Source organism: Dendronephthya gigantea, unplaced genomic scaffold, assembly GCF_004324835.1.
Source record: "Dendronephthya gigantea isolate DGI-Jeju-01 unplaced genomic scaffold, DenGig_1.0 000046F, whole genome shotgun sequence".
Classification (NCBI taxonomy): Eukaryota; Metazoa; Cnidaria; class Anthozoa; order Malacalcyonacea; family Nephtheidae; genus Dendronephthya; species Dendronephthya gigantea.
The window spans coordinates 861909-881730 of record NW_021163056.1 but is presented as its reverse complement, the minus strand read 5'-3'; the positions used below and the strand labels follow the sequence as shown (position 1 = coordinate 881730).

The 19822-nt window shown below is 34.0% G+C and overlaps 1 protein-coding gene across 1 annotated transcript; it reads left to right on the top strand.

Annotated features, from left to right (window-relative positions):
* The first annotated feature begins 1157 nt into the window (after positions 1-1157).
* On the top strand, positions 1158-2303 carry LOC114527738 (ATP-dependent DNA helicase PIF1-like). Its single transcript, XM_028549433.1, has 3 exons — positions 1158-1465; positions 1583-1867; positions 1958-2303. The coding sequence occupies exons 1-3, from the start codon at positions 1158-1160 to the stop codon at positions 2301-2303; spliced, it is 939 nt and encodes a 312-aa protein (XP_028405234.1).
* The last annotated feature ends 17519 nt before the right edge of the window (positions 2304-19822 follow it).

Genomic DNA, 19822 nt, shown 5'->3' with positions numbered 1-19822 from the left:
ATCACTTCCAAATGAAAGAGTTGAATTACTAAAACCAATAAGCGAAATTGAGCACATGCCTGATGATTCTGAAGAAATCCACTCTGGTGGTTTATTAAAACAATATGTTGAGCGAGCAGCAAGCCTTCAAAATGTTACCCTTGCAGATTGGGCTGCATGGCATGACTCCTGTGGCAACTAACCATGTAAACAAAGATCTGCTAAACCACATATTGATCAACTTTCTCTTGAGTCCATGGATAATGATGCTAATGATTGTGAGATATGTGATGAACCTGAGAGTCGCATTGTGATTATGTCTGGTAAAAGCACCATAAAGAAGAGATCCAAAGCAAGGATTATAAGAAGTGTGTGGTTCAACAAAGATATTGACCCAGAAAAACATTATCGGGAACTGATCATGTTGTTTACACCATGGAGAGATGAAGAAAGGGATTTAATAAAAAACTTTTCCTCTTATAAAGACCACTATATGGCTTGTTTCGAGCAAATAACTGAACAGATGAAACAGTATGCAGTATGTGCAGAAAATCTTGACGAGATTCAACTTAATCTAAGAGAAAATGATGACGATTAATATGACACAGTAGTACCAGTTACACAAAATGCTGAGTTGCAAGATGAAAGTGAGGGAAATGTTGATTTACATCCTGATTTCTCAGGGCAATATGACATGTCTGGTGACCTAGGAATTCCATCAGCACAAGCGAATAATGAACCACTTGTATTCAACGAAATGCAAGATGATGAATACTGGAACACTTGTTCAGCAACTAAATAGAAAGCAAAAAGAATTTTTTGATCATACATTGCATCTAATAAAAACTTCAGACAAACCATTTTATGCTTTCCTCAGTGGAGGTGCAGGTGTTGGAAAATCACATCTCATAAAATCACTCTATCAAGCAGCTCTTAAATATTACAATTCACATGCTGGTGAAGACTTTCATCAAACTAAAATTATCTTGTTAGCTCCTACAGGGTAAGCTGCATATATCATCAAAGGTAACACAATACACAGTGCTCTGGCAATACCAGCTAGCCAATCACTTGCAAGTTACAAACCTTTAGATTCTAGCAGGCTAAACACATTAAGATGCCAACTTGGTGGTGTAAAATTGATATTTATTGATGAAATATCAATGGTCGGAAACAATATGTTTACTGTTCAAATTAATAACCGCTTAAAGGATATAAAGGAAAGCAAAGCAGACTTTGGTGGTGTAAGCATCATAGCACTAGGCAACCTGTTTCAACTGAAACCAGTAATGGATGGTTATATTTTCAAAGATATAAAGAGTTCTGATTACAGCATATTAGCACCAAATTTATGGAACAAGTATTTCAAAATGTTTGAGCTTGATGAAATTATGAGACAGAGAGAGGGCAGGCTTTTTGCTGAAATTTTGAATCGACTAAGAGAAGGTCGGGATACTGAAAATGACATCTTGAAAATTAAAGAAAGGTGTGTACAAAATGAAAGTGATTGTCCAGTAGAGGCTCCTCAATTATTCTTCCAAAACGCTTAGGTAGATGCATACAATACTCTAGCATATGAATCATCTCATGGTAATAAATATAGCATCACTGCACATGATAGTGTCATTGGAGCTTATTCTAATGAACTACAAGATAAAATTATGAGGCAAATCTCTCATGTTCCATTAAAAAATACAAAACAACTAGCAGCAAAGCTTCGTATTGCTGAGGGTGGTAGAACTGAACTTGCAATGAACATCAGGACAGATGATGGTTTGACAAATGGTGCTAGTAACATTGTTAAACTTGTTCAATTAACTAAACCAAACACTCCTTCTGGAATTATCTGGGTACTTTTTGACCCGGATGATGTGGGTAGAAAAATCCGGTAGGAGAACCGGGGTCTTTATGCTCAACAGGAAGTTCAGCCTACATGGACACCAATCAAACTAGTAACTACTCAATTTGCTGTTGGTAGAACTAAATTTGCTCAAGTAGTCCGAAAACAATTTCCACTGCGATCAGCTGCTGCAAAAACAGTTCATCGTTCCCAAGGGGATACACAAACACAAATTGTTGTCAATCTAAACACTAAACGAGCTGTTTCACATATTCACTATGTTGCACTAAGCCGAGTCACAACAATGGAAGGTTTATATGTTACTGAATTGGGTGAGACTAAAATTGCTGTTGATGACAATGTTGTTGCTGAAATGCAACAGTTACGAACTGAGAGAATTTTAAAGCTTTGTTTCACTCCACTTTACAAAATGGATGGATTCCAAGTTAAAAGTGTGTTATTTAAATACTCGATCACTTCATAAACATATTGGCGATGTTCGAAATGATTTCAACTTGTGTTGCAGTGACTTGGTAATATTTTTTGAAACAAGATTCCTGCCATGTGATCCTGATGATATGTACATCATTGATGGTTATCATGCATTTTTTAGAAATGACTCAACAAACATAGTTAACAGAAGACCATTTGGTGGTACAGCAGTATACAGTAAAGTACCATTTGTAGAAGGTTATCCTCGCATAAATAATATTTATGGTGTTGAGTTTACTGTCATCAAAGTATCTAGCCATGAAAGCTATACAGTAATTGGAGTATATCGTTCTCCGCAAGTTCCAATAAGACAATTGTGTATGGCATTAAATGGCATTTTAACTGAGTAAAGTACTGAAAACACAATAATCCTGGGCGATTTCAATGTTAACTGGATGATTGAAGAACAAAGACAGTCCTTGTACTGTCTCTTATTGAAGACAATCGCTACCAGCAGTTGATATCAATCAACCTGTACAACAGACTATAACACAATGATTGATCATGTGTATTCCAATGTACTTGATAGTGAGGTCACACTTTGTTCTGGTGTATTTGAGACATATTTTAGTGACCATAAAATTATCTGGATTAGCTTCAGCCATACGATTAAAGGGCTCCTAGCAAATATCGGTGTGTGTAAAAACAGAGCTGTACAACAGACTATTAACAACAAACATTCTTTTGCAACACATGTCAATGTTCACTCCATTTAAACTCAAATGTATCACCTTTTCCTCTTTTGACCTCCCGAATTTTTCTCTGCATTCCCCCACTAAAGCCTTCTTATATCCTAATTTTTCTTCTTTTAGAAATGGCTCAAAAATCATACACTACTGTATGCTCAATGCCAATGGTCCATAATGCCAATTGTCTGCCTGACACTGGTAGGGTAAAATAGCAGTTGGGAGTAGTTTATAGTGCTTGATTGCAGTTATGTATGTGAAGCCTGAGACAGCAGCATGTCTTGCAATTGGCATGTCAGGTCCATTGATATGGATAGTTGCTATAATATTCAGGCTGCATGTTTTCCTGTCTCTGAAAAATTAATGGCTCTCATTGTTTAACCCAGACAATTTAAAGACAATTTTACTCGTCAAGGGAAAGCTCTAGGAAATCTGTCCAGCACTGGGGTAATGTTGATTCTATCATTCCACCTTCTACCATTGATACACTTTAAAATGGTGACTGTCTAGATACAACTTCTACTACTCACCTGGATATCTTTTGGCAAACACCATCATGTTGAACTGGATAATTGATCGCAGTTACAGCTTACCTGCTATACAGTTCAATGTCTTCCTGCAATTACCACCCTTTTACAGTAACTGAATATTCTGTGACAGTTATCACTTAGTAATTTGTCACAGACATGTACTACTACCACTGTACTGTACATGTGCACTGGCTAGATAATTTGTATAGACTGTAGCCACATAGCCACCTAAAGTAATGGGTGTTCCTATGTACATAATAATTCTCTGTACAATTATTTATTACATTTTAATTTAGTTCACAATCTGCCATTTCTTTACCTAATTAAACATTCAAAACATTATTATTAGCCCTTTGTCTTTATTAGCCATTTGCCACTGCCAATTCCTCACAATGCTCTAATTGTAACAGCAAAATAACTTCTGTCATGCAAATAATGATGTTCATAAACCATAACCTTTGGAATTGTTTAATACCAATCATTGCATTTTTGTTAGTTTACTACAGCAACCCTGAAACATTTATGCGTTTTTTAAAGCGGCCATATGCACACTATGTGTGCCTATTTTTTAAAAAATGTGTAATTTATTTTATATTATAATTATCATATATTTAAATTTTTAAAAAAATATGTCAAAATATGCCTATTTTAGAAGCTTCATAGGTGGTATCATTTTAAAGAGCAGAACTTAAGCTTTCTAATGGTATAATATACAAGGGGTTGGTTGAAAAAATCGGAATTACGTTTAAAGTTGAAAATCATGAGAAGTGGTCAGTCATGTGTGACTGATCCTATGGGTAAGCGCCTGGTTGGCAAAGTGTTTTCATGTCTCACCTCTAACATCAAGATATATAAAATAGATTCTATTTATAACAAAACTTATTTGATAAATCAGTTAAGATGAGTCAGTTAATTGGCAAGACGTTCTTTTTAGTCATGGTGCTGACCCATCGAATATGTTTGATTCCTTTTACAGCAAAAGTCCTTCTATTGTAGATAAAAATATAAGGAAAGAGTGTAAAATTCAGTCTAAACCATTGGTAACTTCTGGCATTAAAAATCTATCTACAGGGTGTATGAAAAAAAAGAAAAAATAATTAAATGTCTCATCAATTTTCTTACCCAACAGGTGCACAAACATCATGCACAATTGAATAAAATCTAATGCATGGCACAAATTAATACTGCTCATCAATTCTCCCCCCGGCGTGATTCAAGGTTGTGCTTTTCACCAGTGGATTTCGATCAAGAACCTTTCTCAATGGATATAAGTCTGGACAATAAAAACTTTTCTTTGGCATGCACTATTGTGCAGAATTTTGCTGTTCTGTCAAATTCCCAGGAGACATTGTGAGAGTGAAGAAGTTCAAAGTCAGAGAAATCAACAGGAAACGAAAGGAGAGGAAAACATTATGAAAAAAGCCTTGGCAACGACAGAGTTTTCCAGCAAATCCCTGCAGTAAACCGAAAGCGCAGATAGTGATGAAGAAGGAACCTATGGTTTATATACCACCGCATTCTTTAAACGCTTGGGAAATCCCCATTCTGCAAACAATTGAAGGTGAACGGTTTAGATATCACAATGGAGATTGACACCAGAGCTTCATTGTCCATGGTCAATGAGGAAACATATCAATGTCTTTATCAACCAGACAAGAATCTCTCATTGCAAGAAAGTAAACTGGTGCTGCATACTTATATAGGGTACAGTATCTATCCAAAAGGAGCAGTTGAAGTTGTGCTAAACTACATTTTATACTATTAGCGATGATGAATTTGCAAGGTTATATGTCTCTAATATTGTATTTGATATGGATAGGTTGCCAAATATTGCTTTTAATTCTTATATCACTAATGATAACGAAGACCTGGATGACAATTTACCATCAATTACATCACGCTACTATAGGGTCAATGGCTTTGTTGAATTATTACAAAAAAATTTCAACCCAAAAGGAATAAAATTCGTTTTCTGTTATGCACTCTAATATTAGGAGTTTATCAAAAAATTTGCACTTATTAAAAGATTTGTTATCAATTACTGAATATGAATTTAGTATCATTGGAATAAGTGAAACAAAGCTTAATGATAATTCCGTACTAAACATAGATTTACCAAATTACAAATTTATAAAAGAAAATTCAAGCACACATGCTGGTGGTGTAGCAATGTATATTCACAAGGGCATTGACTTTAAAGTACGTTCTGACTTAAATCTGAATATGGAAGGGTGTGAATGTCTGTGGATTGAAATACTTAATATGTATGATGGAACAAAACCAGTAGTGGGTATTATCTATAGGCATCTGCACTCCTCGTTCACAGAGTTTCATGAAATCATGTCTCAACAAATTGAAAAACTTTCCAATGAGAAGAAACAACTTATCATAATGGGTGATATAAATATCGACTTAATTAAATATCAAAGTCACCAGCCCACTAGTGAATATATGGATATGTTATATTCTAATTTTTGTTTCCCTGTAATTACTCAACCCACTCGAATTACAGATTATACAAATACTTTAATTGATCATATATATACCAATGCATTAGACAAGTGTATTACTTCAGGAATATGCCTAACAGATATTTCAGATCATTTTCCAATTTTTTTAAACATTGAGGAAATGAATATTGAAAATAGGTCAAAGAAAAAAGTTATTAGAGATTTCAAGACTTTTCAAACTGAAAGTTTTTTTAATAACCTACAAGAAACAAATTGGGATACCCTAATTGATTCAAATCATGTTAATGAATCTTGTAAAAATTTCATTAGAATTTGTCTCCATTGTAAATAAACATGCACCGCTTAGGAAAATATCCAAGCAAGAACATAGATTATCTTATAAACTCTGGATCACTCCTGCCATATTTGTCTCTATTAAACATAAACAAAGTCTCTATTATTCTCATTTCTTAAAAGGTGGTCCAATTAAAAAACAGCAGTACAAAAAATATGCAAATAAGCTTACTCACTTGAAAGAGTTAAGTGAAAGGAATTATTTCAAAGAAAAAATTTCTGAACTTAAAAATAATGCGAAAGAAATGTGGAAAACCATAAATCAAATTACCAAGATTAGGAACAAACAAAGTACAAACCCACATAGTATCAACTATAATGGTATACAAGTGACCAATACTTTAGATATGGCTAATTGCTTTAATAATTATTTTAGTACTGTTGGCTCTAAATTAGCAAATAAAATACCACCTAGTTTAAAAACGTACAGTGATTACTTAGAACCAACAGTATCGCCATTAAATAGTTTTTTTATTAACCCAACAACTGAAAATGAAATTTTGTTACTCATAACAAAATTGAATAAGAGTAAAGCAAATGGTCCTTATGATATTCCAATAAATTTAATAAAACTAGCTAAAGAATATATTTCTAAACCTATTACAACAATATTCAACTATTCATTTGCAACAGGAGTTTTTCCTCAATGTTTAAAACTTTCCAAAATAATACCATTATACCAAGGCGATTCTCCATATATGGTGTCAAATTACAGACCTTTCTTTTTATTATCAACTTTTGCTAAAATTTTAGAAAAACTTGCATGTACAAGATTGCTAGATTTTATGAACCAAAAAGACCTATTTTATAAATACCAATTTGGCTTTAGAAAAAATTATTCTACAACTCTTGCTCTGATTGAAATTACAGATAATTTCCTACAATCTATCGACAATGGCCTTTATACCTGTGGCATTTTTTTAGACTTTTCCAAAGCTTTTGATACTGTCAATCATAAAATTCTTTTAGATAAATTGAAACACCACGGAATAAGGGGAATTGCCCATAGTTGGTTTACAAATTATTTATCAAATCGTCAGCAATTCGTTTCCATTGGTAATGTTTCTTCTGAATATACCAATCTGACTTGTGGTATTCCCCAAGGATCAACTCTTGGACCTATACTTTTTCTTATTTATGTTAATGATATCCACACCTGTAGTAAGTTTTTATCAATACGGCTTTTTGCTGATGACACAAATGTCTTTTATTCGGATAATGATATTACCAATCTTGAAAAAATAATTAACGAAGAACTTATAAAATTAACAGATTGGCTTAGAGCAAGTAAATTGTCTCTTAATATATCAAAATCTAAATACATGCTTATATCATCATTGAATAAATTAAAAGAAAATTTGGATATCAAGATTGGTAATATTTCACTTAAACAATCTGAGTTTGTAAAATATCTAGGCATATACATAGATCAAAACTTAACTTGGAAATATCACATAAATTACCTTTGTAAAAAATTTCAAAAAATGTTAGAATCATTTCTAAATTACGCCATTATGTTGATTTATTTACATTAAAACAAGTTTATTATTCTCTTGTTTATCCTTATCTACAATATGGCATTAGTGTCTGGGGTAACACTTATAAAACACATTTAAGAAATATGTAAAACAAGACTGTTTTGTGACCTATGTTTAGATTTTCACTTCCTCTAGTTTGCTCTTAACAAATTATTTAATTTATTGTTATTAAAATTTCCTTAAAGGTGGATCTTCCTGTGGGATGTGAGCAGTCATTTTACTCTCGGAGTACAATTCTATACTGCTCCTATCACGAGGAAGATTTTCCTAAGTGTGAACTATATATTGTGTGGAGATTGTATGATGTCTGTTTTATTTGTTTTGAAAGGGCTGCTGTAATTGGCGTGAGCTGTAGCAATACCCTGCCTCGATTATTGTGAATATTCATGCATTTGTATTGATTTTGTGCTGTTCGTGTTTGTAATATTGTATGTTGTATTCAAATGGCAAAGCATAATAAATAAATAAATAAATAAATAAATAGATTTGATGATTTGATTTGATTTGATTTGAATGCAGGTTGATTATTCTGGACTTTTATGGGGAAGATGTTCCTGCTGATCATCGCCGCCCGTTTAAAATGGTTGGATATCCACATCACAAATTTGTGCAACACTCAGATAACGGTAGAGAAATTGCGAAAGACATTTGCTAGTCAAGGTTTGCCCAAGATGATTGTGTCTGATAATGGTCTTTAAGAAGAACGGTATTCAACATGTTACGTCCACACCTTACCCTGCATCCAATGGTCTGGTCGAGCTTGCCGTACAAACCTTTAAACCAGGGTAGTGCCAGGCTTTGGTTAGGGCATTGGCTGAACACTGCCTAATAAAGGTATGTTTACACATTGCAATTTTGTCAGGACAACAAACGACTTGTCATTAACAACTAATCGTTGGAAATCGTATGGTGTAAATTAAACATGTAATCCCCATCGATTCATTTACAATTTTTAAATATAAAAGAACAAAATAACATAGGACATATAGATAATGCACATTTTAATATATTTAAAAAGAATACTTTAGCCATGGTATAAATACAAAATATATATTGAAAAAGTAGATATTATGCGTGATGATGGAAAGTGAAAAAATAGCTCTTGCTTTAGGATGTTCATCGGTTTTTATTACTAGGAGTTACTATCATAAGGAAAGTGCTGCCTTAGATATGTCTAGACTATACTGGATTCGCATGGTAACATCAAAATTATTAATGCCAATGTGTGTTTTACCACCAAAAGTATGATAGCATAATCACTTTAAATGAATAATGGCAATTGAATAAGTTCTGGGAACAGCAATATCGTGAAACGACTTAAACTGATCATGTGACTATGTGAATGTAGTAGTGTATAAATAGGATGTTAGAGGATAAATAAACATCACAGCAAAACTGCAAAAGCATGTTAAAAGACCTTTCTTACCATGAAGTCAAATGTAGAATTTCTGTAATAATTTTATAAACATAAAATTGAGATTGTTGTATTTTTTATATGACGTTTCCTCTTTAATATTTTCCTTATTTTACATAAACAGACAAAGAGAATTCAATATTATACATATAACAAATTGCATTACAAAATGACATTATAAAATTACATTACAAAATTACATTGTTACGTTACATTGCATTACACTACATAAAAAGTCTACATTACATTACATTTTAACATACATCACAACTCACAAGACAAAGAATTCCATTTATATCAATCCAACAAAATTATGCAACAACTGTATATATGTGTATAATTTGTCAAATAATTCATACTGGATAGCAGTTTACTGTAAGTTCATTACATCATAATTGGTGTGATTGGTGAAAGTTTGTGTGCCATTGGTAGTTCATTTAGCTTTTTTGCATGATGAAGTGTTTGTTTGTTGACATCATCTGGAATCAGCGTTTCTTTATTGAAGGATGCTGTTCTCAAAGAACACTGTGATTAACATTTAATTAAATGGAGTTGAATGGAGTTGGTTCAGTTGTCTGCTGACATGTGTGTATTTTCCTAGAAAATGTGAATTCTTGAATAATATTGGCACAACTTTGTTTTGCTGCCAATTCTTGAATAATATTGGCACAACTTTGTTTTGCTGCCATTGTCATAGAACTTTGTGATCAACAATTAAATCCAGTTGAATGAAGTTGGTTTAATAATGTCCACTGATCAAGTATATCTGTTGCTGTATTCTTCAGGTCAAAATCACATTCTTTCCTTTCTGACATGAGTGATTTTCCAAATATGTGGGACATCATAGTTGTATTGCAAATTCATTGAAGTGTTTTTGTTATTGATTGTAATCCAATTATTTGACAGGTGAAATTCCAATATTTTGTACTGAAATACTATTTGCCATCTTTTATATTTTTATCCAGAAATAGAAATCTGTAAAAAAAAATAATGGAATACAGTGCAATAATAGCCCTAGGTCATTGAATGTGGTGGGGAGTGGGGTTTGCGGTGAAGTACTGAATGACAATAAAAATAACTTACCATAGAGTATGTTGATGATGATAATTTCACACATATAGTTACAACGAGTATTACATAAAGATAATATGTTTATAATAAGACAGACATATAGATTAAGAGGAATTAGGATCTACAACATGTAATTTTAATATCCAATTTAAAGAGCAGTGCTTTTGGTAGTCTCTGCTAAGGGGAGGTTTTACGGATTTCTTCCTCGAGCGGGTATTGTAAATTAGCTGATGATTTAAGGCTTGTTAGTTGTTCGTACGTCATGGGTTCAATGACACAAGATGAAAGGGATTTTACTCTGCTTATGGCAAGGTAAGAAACTCCAGCTGTTCGTTCTGATTTCCCAATATCTATCCAAGCTTTTGGGAGAGTTAGTCCTTGGCTGTTGTGAATTGTTAGCGCCCAAGCGAGTCCTAGCGGCAGTTGTTGCCGCTTGTGAAAACCAGTTTCTGACTGTGATGAAACTTTGATTGGACATATTGGCGCACAACGGGGTTTGTTCATATTAAAACAGGACCCCTATAGTTCTTAAAGGCGATAATGACTGCAATAGGCAAATCTGGTGGTTGATGGTTATTCTGGAACACAATGTCAACAACTGTTCCAGTAGCTCCATTACAGAGGCCAACACTTGACCACAAATTCATTAGTTAACATAACTCTAGTGCTTTTGGTGAGAAATATAACAGGTTCTAACCCAGACATATCATCTGAAGATATTGCTTTGGCCATTGCAGAAGAATGGGAAACATTGATATGAGCAATTGGATTCTGATGCTAAAGGACTGGCAACTTGTTCATTACTATAGTAGAGTCTCGTAGCATTTTCAAAGTCACATAAATTGACATTTGGCGGTTGACATGTCAGAAGTAATTTCCAGTCATGCAGTGTTGACTCACCTTTGTGAAGTCGTAACAACTAATCTCTGAATTGTATTTGCTTAGGTGTCATACCTTGCACACATTGATTTACAGTGAGTTTAAGAACTGTCAAACATATGATATGCTTGATAATCTTGTTCACCAATAGCATTTGATGGTTTAGCATGATGAAGAGGCTTATCTGCAACTGGTGGCAATTGACCTGGATCACCGGTTAAAATCAATGATTTTCCACCAAAAGGTTTGTTATTATAACCAGTTGCTTGTTTGCAACGTTTATCTATCCAACCGAAGGTAACTTGGCCAAGCATGGAGTACTCATCATTTATTACCTCTTGACCCTATGGGTAATTTTAACAGGGAGTGCACAGTTACACCTCTAATGTTGTAAGCTGCTTTACCTGTGGTAGCAGTAATAGCACATTTATTTTGGAGAAGATTTCTGATAGCAAGGTCACTTTTACCTGTTCCTGCAATGCCATTTACAATTAGGCATAATGGCTCTTAATGAGAAGATACATCATCAAAATGAGATTTAACAATGTCAAAAGCAAGTTTTTGCATTTCACTAAAACTGTTTATGCCAACAACATCATATTGCTCATCAACAGTGAACTGTTCCTTGTTTGTTTTAATCCATGTTGGCATTTCATGGATTTGTTGTTCTGAGTAATTTTCTCTAAAGATTCCAGTCATGTACATTCTGGTGTTTGTTGAGGGTTATCAAAAGGAGTGTTAAGATCTGATAGTATCACCCATTCTTCTCCAGTTATCTCCTGTTCATCTTTTGATTCCTGATTTTGGATGACAGCTTGTAATTTGTCAAGCTAGTCTGGTACATTGGATTGCCCATAATGTGTCTGCAGAATTTCTTGCCAAAAATTGATTAGAATGTCATCAGTGGGTTCTTGGTCACCCCAAGCATTGTTTTCGGTTGTTTTCCTGGGTTTGTACCTTAAAAGTTGATATTTACAATATAGCCCAAAGTTTGGACCTTTGGGATTTGGAGAATATATACCCCAGAGAAGGTAAAAATAATGTTGGTGCTCCAACATTTGTTATAATAGCTTTAAGTTCTTCCCTAACTCTATTCCAATAAGCATTTGTGCCAGCAATGTTGCCAACATACCTTGATACTTTTGACATTAATATATTTGCATTATTACCACTAGTTATTTCATGCAGTTCATCAATAGTTAGATGTGCTTCACTTGGGTTTTGTTCAGTGGCATTGCCAGCTTGATAAGTGGGGGGGACTTATTCATATATTTGTGTTTTACATTAATAATTTCTTTTCAAATTGATTGTTTTAACGGTCTGTGAACATGAATATATGAATATGTCCACCCCACGTATCAATACTGGTGACGCCACTGGTTTTGTTTAAGGAAAATACCACTTTGATGTAAGATTTGTTTACGTTGTATCATATTGAAAGGCCAGTAGTACTTTTTGCTTGAATACAATGCTTTTTTAACTGGTGATACAAGCATGTATATAACACTCTAACAATTCTAAATTAAAAATATCCGTAACATTACACTGTTATTCTAAAACATTTTAATCATGCACTACATAATTTACGTACCTTCCTTGTGGCCCATCTTTACAAATTATAAATGCAAATGATGCAATCCGTGACAATAATCCGTCACTTGTCACCACTGTCCTACTCCACCCAATACAATTGTGAAATAGAAAGTAAGTCCCAATATGTGATAAATCTATTGTTTTGCCTGAACATCTCGACAAAATGTTTTACAAAACAAAATTTCTTGATGTGTTTACATAACTCGAAAAAAAGGCCTGGTGACCCAGCAGCAATATCAATGGCGATAAAAAAGCGGAAAAAAAGAAAATACTAAATTTGGGTCAAACGTTTTTTGAGAGAAAAAGAGGAAGGGGATTTCGCTCTTCTTCTACGTGAATTACAAATGACAAACAGTCTTGAGTATTGTTGATATATGCAGATGGATAGCGGACAATTTGAGGTATACTAAACACTTTTAATATTGCAAGGTCAATAACAATTAACACTGGAAGAGTTACCTTAATTTCATATTACTTGCAGGGTTTTTGAATCACACCCTTAATAATACCAAGCAATATAATGACAAATTTCTCAAGATAATAAAAAGGGATCTCACATTGACCTTGCTTTTTTGACCTCAAGTCCTTTCATTTTGTTACATTTTTAACCAATTAAAAAAAGGAATCTGTCAAGTGCTTGTTTTGAAATAACAAGTGTTGCAAATTATTTACTACCACTTCCATTCAAGGACAATTTTCAATCAGGAAAGTGCCTCTAACACAATTTTTTTTTCAAGCAATATCATTTCTTTGCATAATTTCTAGAGTATTTGTGAAGACAGAATTGAATTTTATGCAGTAGTCCAATTTTTATGGCAGTTTGAAAATGGTTAAATGATCATTTCAGTTGTCTCACTTCCGAGAGAATAATATGCATGCAGGGGAATGGAACGAGTATATTTTCTGACGTCACGCAAGGTACTCGTGCAGTCGCGATATGCAAATCCTATATCATCTACATACAAAGCGTCTATAAAATATATTATTAAAAAAGATGGTTTTTAGTTGCGTTGCTGCTAATTGTACTAATATAAGGCCAGTCTTAATTCACGCAGCTCCGTTTTTCAACGATGACCAGCCTGAAGCCAAAAAGTGAAGAAAAATTTGGGTTGATTTCGTCAAAGCAAAACAGATATTCGAACCTTCAAAATCATAGACGCTTTACTCTGACCATTTCAAACATGAGGAATTTGCGTTTATCGAACTATCCATGCGGCGCCAAAAGTCAAAACACAAGGGAATAGTAGCGAGGTCTTAAGCTCTGCCTCAAGTGCCAGGAGATGGATGGTGAGCAATTGTCTTTTTGTTTTATATACTCTTACTATTTCTTTTTCACATTATAGTAAACAATATATACAACTCAACAATATGTTAAAGTATGAGCTCTGGCAAAGGACATTTTAACAAGTATAATATTTGAAATCTTTTGATTGTATTGCTTTTTATGCCTTTAGAAAAATTAATGACGATTCGTGCTAAGATAGTTTAATCGACCCAACGCTGAAGCGAAAACAATTATCCACAGGCACAGAACAGAAGAAGAAAAAACAAGATCCCCAAGAGATTAAGAATGCTGATGCAAGTCCTATAGAAGAGGAGCTTGTAAATGTAGGAACATTTTTACAAATCATATTATACTTATAGTTTAAAATATGTGATTATTGCACACACTCAGCAAATGTATGTTAAAAAGTGCCCTTGATAGCTAGTGTATTCAGAAATAATTGTATGCAACTGTTGTTTCAGCTAACAATGGAGGTGCAAAGTATTCCTGAAAAAGAGAGTGATGGGTTTCAGGAACTGATGGAAAGCAACCGTAGGTTGAAAAATCAAGTGAAAAGCCTGCAAGGAAATGTAAAGGAGAAGAAAAATAAATTGAAAAGGTTGAAACGGAGAGGTAATTAAAATCTAAGTGGTAATTATATTGGGACAAACCACTCTACTTACAACAAACTATAGAGATGACCATCATCACAAAAATTTGAAATACTATGATGCTTCAATGTAACATGTAAGTTATTTATTATTTTTGCAGTAAACAAGCTTGAGCAATCACTTGAACAAATGGCTGAAAGCAATGAAATGCAGGATGAAACTTACCATGAAAGTGAAAGTGAGAATGAACTGAGTGATGATGAAGAAACTGAGGAAAGTTATGATGGTTATGATGATGAGTATGAACCCCATGATAATGATGATGAATGTGACACATTTGAACGTGACGAGTTGAAAGAAGTCTCAGAGGGAGTGAATATTACATTTATGTAACCAAGTGGTTTATTCCTGGTATTCTAATACTGTATATACTGTATTTTCAAGAAATTGTTGTTACATAGTATATTTATTGCATTATATTTATATTCTTGACAGGTCACTGACAATGGATGGCAACTTAAGGACTGAACCCAAACACATTGTATTTCTATTCCAGCTGTTAATACTATTCAGATTTTGTCATTCATGTAAAGCTGACAATCCTCTTGTTACAACAAAGGCTGTTGGTACAAAAGCTGTTGTCACTACCACATGCATGAACCCGACTTGCCCTCAGAAGACAACAATGTGGCATAGTCAGCCCTTATTTCTGGAACAAAAATATCTGGTAGAAATTTACTGCTATGCATGTCAGTTCTGTTGGGAGGTGGTTCAATTTCTAAAGTTCGCCAGATTTTTTTTACATACAGGCCTTGGTTGTGTTTCTTTAAATACCTACTTACGCTATCAAAAGGTTTGTACACACCAAATGACTCAGTATATACAGAATTCATATATACAATACCCTGACAATATAGGTTAATAGACTCATTTTGTAGTGTTATTGATCATATGATGGTATGTGACCAGTAGAACAAAACAGTTTTCATTACCAAGAATAATAATACTTATATGTACACTTTATTTTTCAGAAAATGTTTTTTCCTACTATATATCTGTACTGGAAAAAATACCAGGCTAAACTATTGGAAAAGGCTAAGGCAATAAAAGAAGGCTTGGTGTTGGCAGGAGATGGCCGTCACGACAGCATGGGGCACTCTGCCAAATATTGTGCCTATACAATGTTTAGCAGTTCAATGGGAAAAATAATTCATTTTGACCTTATTCAGGTACAGTAAAGTAGGATAATTGGGTTGCTTTATATGAATTTGGTACAATATAATCACTGTAATCTGTGTTACCATTGTATGTAATTATAATATAAGTAGTACTTTTCTAATATAGAGAAATGAGGCAGGAAGCAGTCCAGCCATGGAGTTCATTGGCTTTAAGTCCTGTATGGATTACCCGTTGAAACAAGGATTGAACATAAAAACATTCATCTCTGAAAGACATGCCTCAATTGCAAATTACAGTAAGTTGAATACCAAAAAGTGGTCAATAAATGATGTAACATATATTATATTTTCGGCAGTTAAAGAACGGATTGCGCTGTTGTTATATCAAGATGCTGCAACCTTATTATATTGGATTGTAATACCTAAAGCCCAACAAATTACAGTATGTAAAACATTTAAATTCAATTTAGAAATTCGAAAGGTTTTTCGAAAATTGCAAAAGAGAAAAACTTTGAAGCCTTACAAGAATGGATTAAACCCTGTGAGAACCATCTGCAGTGGAGTGCGACAACAACATTTGATGGTGATGGCATGGTGATACTAGCCAAATTTAAGTCCTTTTTACGCCACATTACCAACCAACATACAGGTCACGATGATCCACTTTTCGATATGTGTGCTCATGGCAATGACATTCCAGCACGAAAGTGGCTTAAAACTGGTATGTATTAAATACCATATTTATATCACTATCCTAAAATTGGATTGTACTCTGGCACTTATTAGCTTTATTTCTTATCCCTCAGATTCAACACTCCATGAGAAAGTTTCTGCTGCATTAACTAATACAAGACTGGTGAAAGGAATTAAGCTGGCCTCTCCATTAGACCAGACAAGTTGCCTAGAAGGGTTTCATAGTGTTTTGAATCAGTTTTCCCCAAAGATGATAGCGTACTGGTATCAAGGACAGTAGGGTTAGTAGTAACTTGCAGGTAAGTAGTAACTTGTTGCATGAAAAATTTTTGCACAACTCTATTTAAACTGCTCCCATTGTTAACAAGAGTGAAAGGTTGAAATTCGCTTACCCTAAATTTAACTAGGGATCCAAGGATAGTGCAAAGTTTTAGCTATAATGCAAATGCTGTTATACTTGTGATTGTGCAAAAATGCGCGGTTATCCAGGTGATCTCGCGCTCATATTTCAGCCAATCAGCGCTCAGAAAGTTTGTGAAAATAGAAATCCATCTTGCAGTGTTTAATCAATTATATCTTTTGTTATTCTTGATGGAACCATTCGAAATTTTGTGATTATGTTTAGTTATAAGAACTATAGCTCTGATATAAATTTGGAAAATAACCGATGCGTGAATCGATCACTTGTCCTGACAGCACGAAAATATAACCAAACATACTCAAATTACATTACTATAGTCGCGATATTATATATGGATATCAACCATAACAATATAATTAGCCTTGAATGCCTACTGTGTGGATCCACAGTTTTCATTTACAAACAACCCGTTCTCGCCTGAACTGAAGTATTAAATAAATGATGTAAACATTTTATAATAAAATATTTCTGAGAAGAATCCCACAAGATACTTTCAAATTGCACTATACTGTATAAACCTTAAAGTAAATAAACCTTGCATGATTTACATAACCGATGCGTGAATCGATCACTTGTCCTGACAGCACGAAAATATAACCAAACATACTCAAATTACATTACTATAGTCGCGATATTATATATGGATATCAACCATAACAATATAATTAGCCTTGAATGCCTACTGTGTAGATCCACAGTTTTCATTTTGAAGCATTTTTTATGACAGTAAAATTGGTTTGTGCATAAGCGTACGGGACTTTTAAAATGTGGTCGCGCAGATGAAACATGGTCTAACGTAATTAATGTAATAGTTACTTTGCCCTTCTTTTGGACTGATTGGACGCCTGTATATATTCAAAACTGATCTGTCTATTTACATAACCATATGCGCGCAATCGCACTATAGCCTACCTAAATAAAATACAAAGCACTAAATAAATATAGCTCTATGAAGTTGTGCTGTAAGAAAACGAACTAAATTTAATTGTCAACATTTTAGCGTGAATTAACTGCAATACGTAAAATACAAAACAATCCTATGCTTCGTGAAGTTTGTGTTGTCTAGCACTCTATTCAATGAAGTATACGATCTAAATAAATCGTGCAGTGTAATATTCGATGCGTGTGTTTATAACGCGATGCGCGGATCAATGGATCAGTTCAAATATAGTGTTTATTACGTGTAGTAATAGTGCATGTCGTGTAGCACCTTAGCATACCATTTAACCTGATAATACTGATCGGCACTTGCTAGTAATATCGCCATTTGCTTCAGATTTGTACATTTTAAACAGAACTGTCTCGCTCCATTGTTTCTCTATAACAAATAGCAATTATTAGGCACTGTTATGGTTAAAAAATTTTTAACCTCCATAGTCGATTATACAGCAGTATCAATTGCTATCAACACATGTTAGATTCGTGAAGTACATTATCAAAATAAGTCGTGTATATTATGTTATGCGTGTAGTAAAATACGATATAGGATGTGGACGTATTCTTTCTTGGTTCTGCGTTTAATAAGTTCACAAATTCTCGAACATTTGCTCGCTTTTCGCTTAAAATATTTCAAAACAACACTTCGTCGCTCCATCGCTCCTTATTGTATTTTGCGCTTCTGAATATTAATTGCGGCCTTATGCGCATTAATGCGCTGTTCAAGATGAAATCGCGTGTACCGGGGGGAACAACACACATATCATCGTAACGAATGTTATAAAATTTACAATAACCACAGTAATTCTTTCATATTTTGTTTAAATTGGAAAATGCTAAAAGAATATACAAATCAGAAAACTATATACTTGATCAAACAAACTTCCTGATACCCACCCACATAGGATCAAAGACGACAAACAAAAAACACTCCGCCCCCCGGAGTTTACACTATGACTGACTGACTGACTGTTTGATGTGAATTTTCGCCACTCACCACAATACTGCAAAGTTTCACAGAAACTTTGCACTAAAAATGGTGAAGCAACAGTTAGGAGTGTTAAAGTTGCACCAGATTTCTGTAAGTTTACCTTACCATATTATAAAATTTACTTAATATACTGGTGTTCTACGTACAGAACAGAAGATAAAATTTTACTTTTTATCTTACTGCATATATCCAGGAGATTTATGAAACATTTTGCATTGCTTCACAAAAAGAAATTAAAGATGCGATGCTGAAGCTCAAAGACATGTGTTCAAAGCCAATGGACACAATGCTTGAAAAGCAAACAAAGGCAGAGGCTTTAAAAAAACGGTCAAAAAGAAGTAAAATGGTAATCAAAGACATCCCACCCACTACTCCAGGTACATATGTTTATTGCTTCAAAATATGACTTCTCAGTTCCTTAATATTTAGATATATTACTGTTTCTAAAAGCTGGTAAATTCTTACAGTATCACAAGGTTTTGGCACAGAAGAAACAGAAGGAAGCAACTAAGAAGAAAGAAGTTGTAAAATGCTGCAGAATATGCAAACCGCCAATGAAAGGGCACAAAAAGGGCTTCTCATTAACTGAAAACACTTTTCTTATGGCCATGTATGCACAAGATGGTAGGGGTATCCACTTATTGCCAATTAGTCCATGCACCAACCTTGTAAACTCTCTATAGGATACACTGCGAAGAAATCTGAAAACAGGAAAAGAGCATAAAATTATGCATACAGAAACTGTTAAAATGTCAATGTGAGAACCTTGTTGTGTGGCAAAAATTCACCTTTTCCACATACTATGTTATGCATACAGTATATTTTAATACACAGTATTTCATGTGGCTACTTTGGTGGTAATTTGCATCACTGTTGTCATTAGGCAGTGGATGACGGCATTG

What these genes read in the sequence shown, in the direction of transcription:
- LOC114527738 (XM_028549433.1), top strand. Translation starts at nt 1,158, where the DNA reads ATGTTTACTGTTCAAATTAATAACCGCTTAAAGGATATAAAGGAAAGC. An exon ending in ATCTTGAAAATTAAAGAAAG is followed by an intron (nt 1,466 to 1,582) that starts GTGTGTACAAAA and finishes TAATAAATATAG; the next exon opens with CATCACTGCACATGATAGTG. An exon ending in GATGTGGGTAGAAAAATCCG is followed by an intron (nt 1,868 to 1,957) that starts GTAGGAGAACCG and finishes TGCTGTTGGTAG; the next exon opens with AACTAAATTTGCTCAAGTAG.